Source organism: Pseudorca crassidens, chromosome 4 (assembly GCF_039906515.1).
Source record: "Pseudorca crassidens isolate mPseCra1 chromosome 4, mPseCra1.hap1, whole genome shotgun sequence".
Lineage (NCBI taxonomy): Eukaryota > Metazoa > Chordata > Mammalia > Artiodactyla > Delphinidae > Pseudorca > Pseudorca crassidens.
The window spans coordinates 665,674-678,005 of NC_090299.1; the positions used below are offsets into that span (position 1 = coordinate 665,674).

Consider the following 12,332-nt stretch of genomic DNA (forward strand, 5'->3'; position numbering starts at 1 on the left):
CCAGTTCAGTTCTCCTCTTCCTCAGCGGGAACCTGCGGCTCCGTGTCAAGCTCCAGACGCATTCCTCTGCGGAGAGGGGCCCATGGAAAGTAGCCGGCAGACCGGCACCCGTGGCCTGCAGACATTCTGGCCACGACTACCACGCGGGGTCACTGCAAGGAGGGCTCCTAATCAGGAGGGAGGGGTCATTGCCTCCAGGGGCCGCCCCACGCGAGCCCAGTCACCCCCATAGCCGCGCTCCTAGCAGGACCCCAGCCCTCAACCCCCGGGGGCGCTCTGGGAAGGTAGCACTGGGGCTGGTGCAGCAAGCGAGCGACGGGTGGAGAGAAGCCGCCCCGCCCCGCCCCGCCTCAAGTTCAAGGAGAGACCACGCCCAGCCATGCTTCCCTCTGATTGGCTGAACGAGAGAAAGACCGGCGATGATTGGGTGGAGTGGACGCCTCTCGGCGCCCATCCTCCGCCACGGGGCGGGGGCGGGCGTGATTGGTGCAGGCATCGGCCCGCCCCGCCCCGCGACGTCACTACCCGGCGTGCCGCGCGCCGCGCTTCCGCTCCGCCCGCTAATGTTTTGGCCGGTCCAAGATGGCGGTGCAAGAGTCCGCGGCTCAGCTCTCCATGACCCTGAAGGTGCAGGAGTATCCGACCCTCAAGGTGGGGTCTGCGGCCGGGGGGCGCCCGCGCCTGGCCGGGCGGCCTCTGAGGGGAGGGGGAGGGGCTGGGCGAAGGCCGGGGCGCGGCATGGGGCGCCGGGCGGAGGCCGGGGGTCTGGGGGCCGGACTTCCCCGGGGCCGGGGATCTGGGGGCTGGGCTCCCCAGGGGCCGGACTCTGGGGGCCTGGCTCCCCAGGGGCTGGGGGCCCGTCTCTCTGGGGTCCTGGGCTGGCGGCCGGGCTCCCCGGGGGCAGGGGACCTGAGGGCCGGGCGGGTGTGGCGTCTGGCCATCCATGCTCCCTCCTGCCTTCGTGACAGGGCGGGGAGCGCGTCTGCCTGGCGCCCCGCTTCTCCCTCCGGAGCCCGATTGTGGCCCCTTCGTCCTATAATACCGTGAACTGCATCAGCGACAGCCCTGGTCGTAGACAGGCTGGCGACTTTGGAGGCTGGGGTCTCAGGGCTGTGGGGTCGCGGGCGCCCAGCCAGAGTGCCCACCGTGAAGGGCGGTTGGTGTCCAGCTATCCTCCCGGAAGCTCGTGTCAGACGGTGTTGATGGATGGCTTCCAGCCTCTAATTAGGGAACCTGTGAGGAGAGACCTCACGACCCAATGGGAACCCATTTGCAGGGCGTCACCAAACCTGAAATACAGCCCTTGCCACTCGGTCGCCAGTTGGGTGACCTTGGATGGTCGCTGAGGCAAGTCGACTTAACGCTGGGATGAAATCGGTGTTCCCGGGAGAGGGGTCGGTGCTAGTTCTTCCCTAGTTAGTAGAGGATTCGATGGTGATTGACTACAGCGAAGCACCTGGGAGTAAATTTCTTCAACGCTCAAGGTTATAACATTCCCAGGAGAGCTGCGGCCGATCCTACGTGCGTCTGAATTCCTTTCCCGGGGGCCACGTCGCATCTCTCCTCCCGGAGGACCCAGCATCCCTGTCCACGTCAGTGGTGACAGAGGGGGGGTGCGGTGTGGCCAGGTTGCTGTGAGCTCTGCGTTCACTTCCTGGGAGACCTCGGGAGGGTCCTCAACGCCTCTGAGGTTGTTTACTCCTGGCGCCTGGGTCGGCTCAGGGTGAAGAGAGGGCTCTGGCTGTGGGAAGGTAGCTGAAGGGAAGGAAGGGAAGCGCTGCCGGCCTGAGCCCGATGCCTGTTTGCTGGACCGCAGGTGTAGGGCGTGCTGTTCTGACACGCCACTCCCCAAGACCCTGCGGCTCATAGGCCACGATTCTCTGCTGCCCGAGGCACCCGACCAAAACAAAGGGGTGTGAGTGGGAACCGCTGACTGAGCTTTGGTCTCCCTCAGCCCCTGCCAGGCCTGCCGCTTGACGGACAGACAAGAAGGTTCAGAGATGAAAACTGTGGTGGTGAATGTGGGGAACACCAGACAGGCAGGATCCCTCCTCCGAGTCGTGCTCTCGCGTTTCATAACCGTGAACGGAGTCTGAGTTGCAGACTTATCAGACAGGCTTTGATTAATGTAGTTAGGCAGATACTTCTAGAGGTAAAGGATTTTGTTTTTGTTTTTTGGCTGCATTGGGTCTTCGTTGCTGCGCGTGGGCTTTCTCTAGTTGCGGCGAGTGGGGGCTACTCTTTATTGCGGTGGCTTCTCTCGTTGCAGAGCACGGGCTCCAGGCACGCAGGCTCAGTAGTTGTGGCTCATGGACTTAGTTGCTCCGCGGCATGTGGGATCTTCCCGGACCAGGGCTCGAACCCGTGTCCCCTGCATTGGCAGGCGGATTCTTAACCACTGCACCACCAGGGAAGTCCCAAGAAATATTATAGTATCCTTTCAAGTGAGCTTGCCAAATAAAGAAATTTTACTTCTTTTCTGGAATGATTTTAAAAAGTAGAATTTTTGCAAGGTACTATCTCCATTTTCCCTCACAGATTATTTAGATCCCACAGGATAATTCCTCTGTTCTCTTGACATGTGTGTCACTGCTGAGTTAACATTTTTATCAGGAGTAATTCCTACTGGATAATGAGGAAGTTTCACCAGGAACATGGGAAGAGCTGTTGGCTCGGGAGCTGTGCCGTTCATGGTCTGGAGGGAGTCAAGAGGCAGGGGGCGCGGGGGGACAGGGCAGGGGGGCAGGGGGTGAGGGCTGAGGGTGGGCATTCTGGAAGGCATAGGTTGTGCTTCTCTAGTCTGAAGGCAGCTCCTCCTGCAGGGTAGCAGGGACGTGCAGCCGGCAAGTCCCCTTCACACAGGATGGGGACTCCTCCCTGTTGGGGGGCTGGGCAGCCTCGTCATAGCCTCAGGGCTGGTAAGCTCTTCTGCTCTTCTCTCCTGGCAGAGTGGCCAGAGGGTGGAGCGGCCCTCGGTGGCGGCTCCGCCGCGCCCTGACCCGGGCCCTCTCCCCCACCCCGAGCCCCTGCTCCCCCCGGGGCCTGTGGACGTTTGGATGCGTCTTGGCGGCGGGAGCACGCCTCTGGGTGCCTCTAGCTTTGCCGCTTGTCCTGGGCTGGGGGCGCAGGTGGTCCCCATGAGAACCACTGGTCTGCACCTTGCTGTGGGGAACTTGTTCTTACTGCAGCGGGCGTGTCCGGGCACCTGGTGCTCTGGCCCTGGCTGGCAGCTTTCCCTGCAGTGTGTGGGGTTGTGGGCCGTGCCCCTCAGGCCTCAGGGAAGGAGAAGTGGAAGCTCGAGTGCGTGATCCACCATCATCAACTGGAAACCCTGTTCTAATTATGTTTTTAGAAGTTTTTTCTGAGTATAAAAGCAATTTGTGTTTATTCTCCAAATGACTTTGCTAGTTATCCCATTCGTTTTTGGAGTTTTTATTTCTGTTTTTTCCTTTGGATAGCTGAAGGAAAATCATATTTTAGAGGCCTTCTTTGTCACCGTCCAGGTCAGGTGGGAGTTCGCTCAGCCCAGGGGAGGGACCTGGCATCGTCGCTGGAAACCTGCTTTGGACCCTGATTCCTCCCCTTGAGCTCACCTGGACCCATCTCTGGGCTCACCTGGAGCCTCATCCTGGCTCCCCAGCCCCTCTCCCAGCTGTCCCCTCCTGTCACATGTGACAGGCTGGGAGTGTGGCCGTTGCTCCCAGCTGGGCCTGGAGGCAGATTCTCCTGTGTCTTTGAAAAAATCTGCTGCTTTTCATGTGGTGACAGTGTTGTTGACCAAGTACTGCCCTGCAATTTCAAATCCTGACTTTGTACTTGTAGAAAGTTTGTGTGCCAGTTACATGCTAAAGTTATAACTTTCAGTGCGGTTTTACAAACTTGGCCTCAGCCTGGCTTGGGGGAATCACGTGTTCTCAAATTTGAGAAATGCTGGTAGCATAAAGTGTTTGGACTTTTGAGACAAGTATCTGATTATGCTGTGTCCCAGGTGGTGGCCATGGCTGGGGCCTAACCTCTTTCTACTTTAGGTTTTGTGATTTCCCGAGTGAGCCAGTCCCTCCCTCAGACGCTGGCCGTCTCTGGTCCGCAGCTGCTTGCGTCATGATTGCCTTCTTCTCAGGCTGCAGCCTCGTCACACCTTCAGGGCAGTGCTTGTTCTCAGCTGAAAGAGCCCGCACGTGGCCTTGGCTTCCAGAGCCCCACACACCCAGAGCTCGGCTGCGTGCCCCTCTCTGAAGTGTGTGCCACGCGTCCTCCTGGCTTCGCGCTCCCCTCTCTCTCACTGTCGCTGGAGGGACGTTTGACCAAACGAAGGCAACCTGGTGGCATGTCCTGTCCTTGCGTCCTCCGTGCCGGGCCCTCCCGGAGAGACGTGGGTTGACGTGAGGGTCCCTGCTCGCTGCTTGTGTTTTTAAGTATGGTTAGTGTTTTAAACAGATTTCAAGTCTGGAGAGGAAAGGGCTTTCTAATCTCCATTTCTCTGTAAGGGGTGGGCTGTTGGAGCCAGCGCTGACCCTCAGCCCTGGGCAGGTGGTGGCAGAGCTGGTGGGGGAGCCATGTGGCCACCACACACGCCTCGGGCCCCTGGCTTCCGGCCGGGTCTGTAACAAACATGATCACTGAGCACGTGACATCTGCGCTCTTGGAACTCTCGGAACAAACCCTGGAGAGGGGGTCCCCGATGGTGCACGACAGCAGGGCGGCCTCATGGAGAGATGGGTGAGGCCCCGTCCTGGTCACACGCTTGGTGGCAGGAGGCATTAAACGAGGGACACAGGGTTTCAGCGCACTTGTTTGGGGGTGGCCGCGGAGGCGTGTTTCGGGGAGGAGCCATGTGGGTTGAGTTTAAGTCTTGGCAACCCTGACACGGAAGGGTCACGGTCCCACTGCAGCAAGGCAGCTTGGACGTCCCCAGAGCCCTGCAAAGGGGGCAGGGGCCACTGAGTGCCTGGCTGGCGACACGGGCCGGGGGGCGGGGTGGGAAGACGGGCCGGGAAGAGGCCTCGGGCAGGCTGAGGTGGGATGTTTGATGCTGACCTGAACCTGGCCAAGCAGTTTCCACCGGGGTAACAGTTGGTTATTTTCAGGTGTACGTTTTTCACAACCTTTTGAAAACCAGAATTATTCACTGTTTCAATCACTACTAACCAATAGTTAACAACTAAATATTGCTGAGTAGTTTGATAACTGGACTGTCGCGCAGAATGTGGCCGAGGGGAGAAAACCCCCAGCTGGGTCGATGGTCTCACTGTCCACAGAGCCAGCCTTCCCCTGCCACCACACGCAGCCCCTGGGGCCTGGCCTTGTCCCCTTTCCCATCATGACAGCGGCCCCCGTGCCCTGCCCCATCTGAGCCAGACCTCCCCCAGCTCCCCGCCCCATCCTGTGTCCCTCCCAGGTCTCTGCACATGGGAGCCGGCCTCCTAGCGCTCCACCAGCCGGCTGGGCAGGGCACTGCCAACGTGTCGTTGCCCACGTGGCCCCAGGCCACCGCCCTGAGCCGGATCCGGCCCTGCGGCCCCTGCGCTCTGGCCCTCACCCTGGGGTTTTCTTTCTGGCTTTGGTCACCCTCTGGCGCTTTTTCTGTCACATGCCCCCTTGGGACGCTGGTCCTCAGTGAGGGGCCGTGTCGGGGCGGTTGTTGCCCTCCCAGCGCCTGGAAGAGCTCCTGGCCCGTGGGGGGCACTGGCGGTAGCTGTTGGCCGAGCGAGCATCTCCTCTGTCTGGGCGGAAATCCCGTAAACATTCACATCTCACTCTTGTCCACGAGCGGCATTCCGGGTGTGGCAGCCTTCGGAGTTTCTTTTCTCACCCCCCCACCCCGGCCCGCACCCCTCTCTCCTTCCTTCAAGGCTCAGCTGCCGGGGAGGAGTGTCTGCGCCCTGCCCCTCTGTCCACTCACGGTGTGCATGCCGTGACCTTCTAGGTGACAACTGGACAGCACCCTCGGGGCACCCCCTTCGAGATGGCCACCTCCCGGTCTCACGAGCGGCCTCCAGGCTGGTTTTGCCCCAGCAATCCCTGGCAGGCTTCTGGCCAGGGTCTCCAGGTGACCCCATGGGGCTGCCTGAGCCTCTGACAGCGTCTGGTGCTCGCCCCCACCTCTCACCACGTGTGCCACAGGCTGCCCTTCCTTCCCGGAGTAGGGCCCCAGGTGGCTCCCGTGACACCACGCACGCCTGGCTCCTCCCAGGCTCACAGCCGCCCCTCATCCTCCTTGTTGGGACTGCTCGCTGACTTGGTGACCTTGTTTGAGGACCCCCGTGTGTACCGATGACTCCCAGCTGGATCCCCTCGCCAGCCCCAGAGCCTTGGACCCGGGAGCCTGTCAGACGTCCCCTCTTGGGTCTGTAAGGTGTCTCAGCATGTGGAAGTCTGAACTCGTTGTCTTACCCAACTCCTCCGCAAACCCGCTCCCCCGTCTTCCTGGTCTCAGTGGCGGACAGCGCTCCCATCCCGTTTGGCTCACGCTGGAACCTTGGAGCCAGCCTCGACCCCTCCGTTCTCAGAGCTCACATCCAGCCTGTCCTCACATCCTTTTCACTCTGCCACTGTGGCCTAAACCAGGCCCTCTCCGGGTTGTTGAAGGAGCCCCCAGCTGTCCCCAGCACTGCCCGTGCTTCTTCCTGGCAGCCTCCCGTCTTACTCGGGGTAAAGTCCAAGGTTGTTAGAGTGGCCCTCCAGGGCCACATGACTTGGCCCCCTCTTCCTCCTCCCCCACGTCGTCCTCCTCCCCTCCCCTCCCCCTCCCCCACCTCCTCGCCTCCCCCTTCCCCTCCCCCTCCTCCCCACGTCCTCCCCCACTACCTTCTCCCCCACCTCCCTCCACTCCTCCTCCCCCACCTCCTCACCTCTCCCCCTCCCCCCACCTCCTCCCCACGACCTCCTCCCCCACATCATCCTCCTCCCCCACCTCCTCACCTCTCCCCCTCACCCCCGACCTCCTCCCCGACGTCGTCCTCCTCCTCCTCCCCCTCCGCCACCTCCTCACCTCTCCCTCCTCCCTGCCACCTCCTCCCCCACCTCCACTCCTTTGGACACTGAGCCACAGTGGCCTCCCCAACTGCTACAGGATGTGCCAGCATGGGGGGCCTCAGAGTCTTTGCTCTTGTTTACTTTGTCCAGAATCCTTTCCCCCAGATGTCAGTCTGGCTTATTCCCTCACCTTCCCCCGTCTCTGCTCAGGTATCACCTTCTCAGTGCGAGCACCTTATTGAGACTGGGAGTCCCACCATCCCCTCTTCTGCTCTGTTTTTCTCCTTAGCTGCCGCTGCCATTTGACTTAACTGTGTTTTGCTTCTTTGTTTCTAACCACTGGGATTATAAGCTCTTTGGAGGGCGTAGAAGAAATAACTCTTCAAATAACAGATGAATTATTAAATATTATTTTGGCAATTCTATCCAAAGAAGTAAGATTGAAACAAGTAAATGTAACTGTTAGAACGAATGAGACAGAATATGTTTATGTACCCAGAAACACAAGCAAACTAACCAGAAAATGACTGCAGTTAATTAGAAAGGTCAACACAGTAACTGGGTACATGAAAAGCAGACAAAAGTCCTCACTTTTCTGCATCCCAGCAATAACCAGTAGAACATCTCCTGGGAAAATGCCAGGAAGAGTAAAGCGTTAGGGTGACTACAGCACACCAGCAGTGGGCGCCAGTGGAGGCGCCGTGGCTGGCAGCAGCAGAGGGTGCTGGGTTTCTGTTTGAAGATGCTAACAGTAGCTGGAAAGATACCATCTGACTTCTCTGTGTGCTTGATCAGACCTTTCTTCTTTATCACGAGGGAAGCTCCAAGAAGGGTGTCTCTGCTGGACACCAGGGTCTGCTATGAAACTGCGAAAGTAACAGCCTTGTTGCAAAGTTGCTGGCTTTGGTTATATGTTGTATGGAAAAGGTGAGCCAGTGTTTCCCTGGTGTTATGCATACAGTCGGCACTGGTGCCTGCTCGGGCTCTGTGTGTCGTGTTTGGTCATTGAGCCGCCCCGGGCCTGGAGACGCTCACGTGGAGGGCTGGCGCCAGGCTGCCTTGTGTGCACGCCGGCTAACTCATCACTTGCAGCGTGTTCTGTTTTACCCGTACTGCCCTTGCTGAGATGGACCAGTGGCATGAAAAGATGCCTGTGAGTAACCAGCAGTCGCGGATGAGAGGACCCTGCCCCCAGGAGGGAGAATATGGAGGTGCTGATGGTGCCCTTCCCGCCTCCAGCTTTGTCAGCACTTCACGGAGTGAAAAGTCCATCTCATCACATCCCCCTAGAGGTGGGCCAGCAACATGTCACTTTTCAAGAAGCCTATTTGAAAGAGGGGGTTTGAAGCACTCCTGCCCTTCGTGAGCCTCCCTCAGGTGTTTGCTGTGCCCGGGGAGGTCAGCCCAGGAGAGCGTGTGATTCGTGAGACTTCCGTGCCACACGCCGGAACACGAGGCACAGCTCTCCAGGCCAGGCAGGGCTGTCTGCTGCCATTCAGGGCTCAGTGCAACACTTTACAGGATGTTGTTAGCTTTGTGATAAATATTTAGAAACCTCTTCTGAGGTTTCTTAATTGTGAAAGATAAAAGGTCTCCTGCCATTGGGGAAATACTTCCTTCCTGTGCTGGTAAAAATGGCTGAAAACATTATGAGAACAAACTAAGGTGCATCTCTTTGTCAGCAAATACTGTGAGAAAACCCACAGCAAACACTGGAGAAGGTTTGAAGAAACACGTACCAAAGCAAGTGGCGCGGTGTGGGAGGGCTGCTGTGGAGCTGGATGAGAGTACAGGTGTTTCATACGGGTCTCGATGAGGGTGTTTGCCGGATTCTGCTTCAGTTATGAAAACAGGAAGGATTACTTTTTGCGAGTCACTGAAGGGGAAAGAGGTACTGGAGGAAATATAATTTAGCATTCAACTAATTAAATGGATAAATTCTATGATCTTAAAAGCTGTAGTGAAACAAATTACCAAGGAAACATTAAGTAGATTTGACTAATACAAATTTAATTTTTTGGTATAACCAGATAAGATAAAACCAGAATTTAAAAGCAAGTAACAAACCTTAAAAAAATCCGCCAAATGTGAACCATAAAAACCTGGTTCAAATTGATGAGAAAGCTCCAATGCCCTCTTCCTTGTTGAGTGTTGGGTGAGGAATACAAACAGAAAATATGTAGAAGGAAGAATGTGTTGAGTTGAACCGCATAAAATCACCCTTTTGTAAAAATGATGGCTGAATAGCCTATACCATGTAAAAAGATTAAAAAAAAACACAACTTCCCATAAAGAAAAACCCCAGGACATGATGGCTTCACTGGTGAATTCTATTAAATGTTTTAAAAAGAGTTAACATTGCTGCCTCACAAACAGCCAGAAAATGGAAGCGGAAGGAAGTTCCCCAGCTTGTTCTGTGAGGTCAGTTTTACCCTGATACCAAAACCAGACAGACAATACCACAAGAAAACTACACACCAGTCCTTATGGATGGATGTAGGTGCTAAAATCCTCAGCAGCGTGCCAGCAAACTGGATCTGACAACATATGAAAAGGATTATGTACCGTGACTAAGTGGGCTTTACCCCAGGAATGCAAGGTTGGCCCAACATGTAAAAGTCAACGCAATGCCATACTAATAGTATAAAGGACAAAAACCCCACGATCACCTCAATAGGCACAGATAAAAACACTTGACAAAATCCATCACCCTTTCATGATAAAAACACTCAACGAACTAGGAATAGGAGAGAACTTCCTCTACCTGATAAAGGGCATCTCTGAGAAAACCACAGCCGACATCATGCTTAGTGGTGAAACACCAAAACCTTTCCCCTAAGATCAGCAAAAAGACAAGGATGTCCACTCACCATTTCCATTCAGCATTGTCCTGGAGGTTCCAATTGGGGCAGTTGGGCAAGAAAAATAAATAGCAGGCATTCAAATTGGAAAGGAATAAGTAAACTCAATTTGCAGAGGAAATCATCTTGTGTATGGAGAGTCGTAAGGAATGCACACGTACACAACACACACACACACACCTGTTAGAGCTAACAATGTGGTTCAGCAAGGTTGCAGGACACAAGATCAGTTTATATAATGGAAATAATTTGTATTTCTGTATCCTAGAAATGAACAGTGAAAAGGGAGATGAAGAAAAGAGTTTTATTTACAATAACACTGATAAATTGGATTTCATTAAAGGGAAGAAGCTTGTGTTTCAAAGGTATTCTGTTAAGAAAGTGAAAGGACTACTCACAGAACAGAGAGAAAATATTTGCAGATCTTTTTTTTTTTTTTGCGTTACGCGGGCCTCTCGCTGTTGTGGCCTCTCCCGTTGCGGAGCACAGGCTCCGGACGCGCAGGCTCAGCGGCCATGGCTCACGGGCCCAGCTGCTCTGCGGCATGTGGGATCTTCCCGGACCGGGGCACGAACCCGTGTCCCCTGCATCGGCAGGCGGACTCTCAACCACTGCGCCACCAGGGAAGCCCTGCAGATCATTTTTGATAAGGATCTAGTATCCAGAATATGTAAAGAACTCTTACAGTTCAATAATATAAAGACAAATAACCCGATGTAAAAACGAGCAAATGGTTTGAGGAGACTCCTCTGAAGAAGAGATACAAATGGCTAATGAGCATAAGAGGAGATGCACGACATCATTCATCATTGGTGAAATAACGAAACCATGATGAGGCACTGCTTTATACCCACGGGAATGACTGTAATCAGAAAGATGGACAGTAACGAGTGTTGGATGAGGGTGTGGAGAGACTAAAATCCTGATAGACTCTGAGGAATGTAAAATGGTGCAGCCACAGTGGAAAGCAGTCTGGTAGTTCTTCAAAAAGCTACACAGAGTTACCATATGACCTAGCAGTTCCACTCCTAGATAATCTACCCAGGAGAAGTGAAAACGTGCCCATACAAAAACTTGTGCAGGAATTTATAGCCTTATTATTCATAACAGCTCCAAAGTGGAAGCAGCTAAAATGTCCATCAGCTTATGAGTGCATACACAAGTGTGGTATTCGCATAATGGAACACTATTCAGCCGTAAAAAGGAATGAAGTACATGCTGCATCATGGACGAGCCTTGGAAACATTACGCTAAATTAGAAAAAAAGCCAGACACAGAAGGCCACAGAGTGTATGATTCCGTTGATATGAAATGTCCAGCATAGGCAGGTCCATTCAGGTAGACAGTAGGTCAGTGGCTGGTTGCCCGGCTCTGGGGAGTGCTTCTGTAGGCAGCGGGTTTCTTTTTGGGGTGATGAAAATGTTCTGGAAGTAGATGATGCTGATGGTTGCACAGCCTGTGGTTATACTAAACACCACTAAGTTGTATACTTGAATTAAAAGGGGGAATTTTATAGTATCTGAATTATATCTCAATTAGAAATTGGTAAAATAAAAAATGATGCAGGGGGACTTCCCTGGTGGCACAGTGGTTAAGAATCTGCCTGTCAATGCAGGGGACACGGGTTCGAGCCCTGGTCCGGGAAGATCCCACATGCCACGGAGCAACTAAGCTTGTGTGCCACAACTACTGAGCCTGCACTCCAGAGCCTGCAAGCCACAGCTACTGAAGCCCATGTGCCTAGAGCCCATGCTCCGCAACAAGAGAAGCCACTGCAGTGAGAAGCCTGCGCACCGCCACGAAGAGTAGCCCCCGCTTGCCGCAACTAGAGAAAGCCCACATGCAAGAAACGAAGACCCAACGCAGCCAAAAATAAATTACAAAAAGCGGGGGGGGGGGGTGGTTTAAAAAAAAAAAGTGGTGCAGCTTACCTTAAATTATCTTTCAAAGGGCGAAAGTTTTAGTTTTGATAAAGACTAATTTACTGATTCCTCTTTTACAGTTAGTGCATTCTGTGTACCTGCAAGAAATCTTCGCCTATTTCAAGGTTGTGAAGATTTTCTCCTATGTTTACGTCGAGGATTTTTACAGTTTCAGCTTTTATGTTTAGGTCTGTGGTCCATTTCAAGGGAATCTGTGCAGATTTTATGAGGCACAGGTTGAGGTTTGTCCTTTTCCCACGTGGGGTCCAGTCCCGGCACCTCTGTTGCGGAGACAGCCGGTCTTCTCTGCCCTGAATTGCCCTGTCTCTTTGGTTGGCCACACGGACCATGCACGTGGGTCCACCCCCCAGGTCGCCCACCCTCCTTGGTCTCCATGCCTTCCTGGACCAGTGCTTTGAATCAGGCACCATTGCCCGTATGTTACCAAAATCATTCAGGATTTTTTTTTATCCAGGTAAAAAACAAATGAACCAGCTCCATCATTTCTAAGTGTCTAGCAGTGCTGTATCGCGCTCAGATCTCTAGGACTCTCTTAAGTCAGCTCGGGCCACTC

At 54.4% G+C, this 12,332-nt stretch overlaps 1 protein-coding gene across 3 annotated transcripts in view; it reads left to right on the plus strand.

Moving 5' to 3' along the window:
* Positions 1-516: 516 nt before the first annotated feature.
* Positions 517-12,332, plus strand: part of MAEA (macrophage erythroblast attacher, E3 ubiquitin ligase) — a 31,179-nt gene continuing 19,363 nt past the window's right edge. For all 3 annotated transcript variants that reach the window (XM_067734828.1, XM_067734829.1, XM_067734830.1), the window contains exon 1: positions 517-651. In XM_067734828.1, the coding sequence (XP_067590929.1) occupies positions 583-651 (69 nt within the window). In that variant the 5' untranslated portion in view covers positions 517-582. The remainder of the gene's footprint in view (positions 652-12,332) is intronic.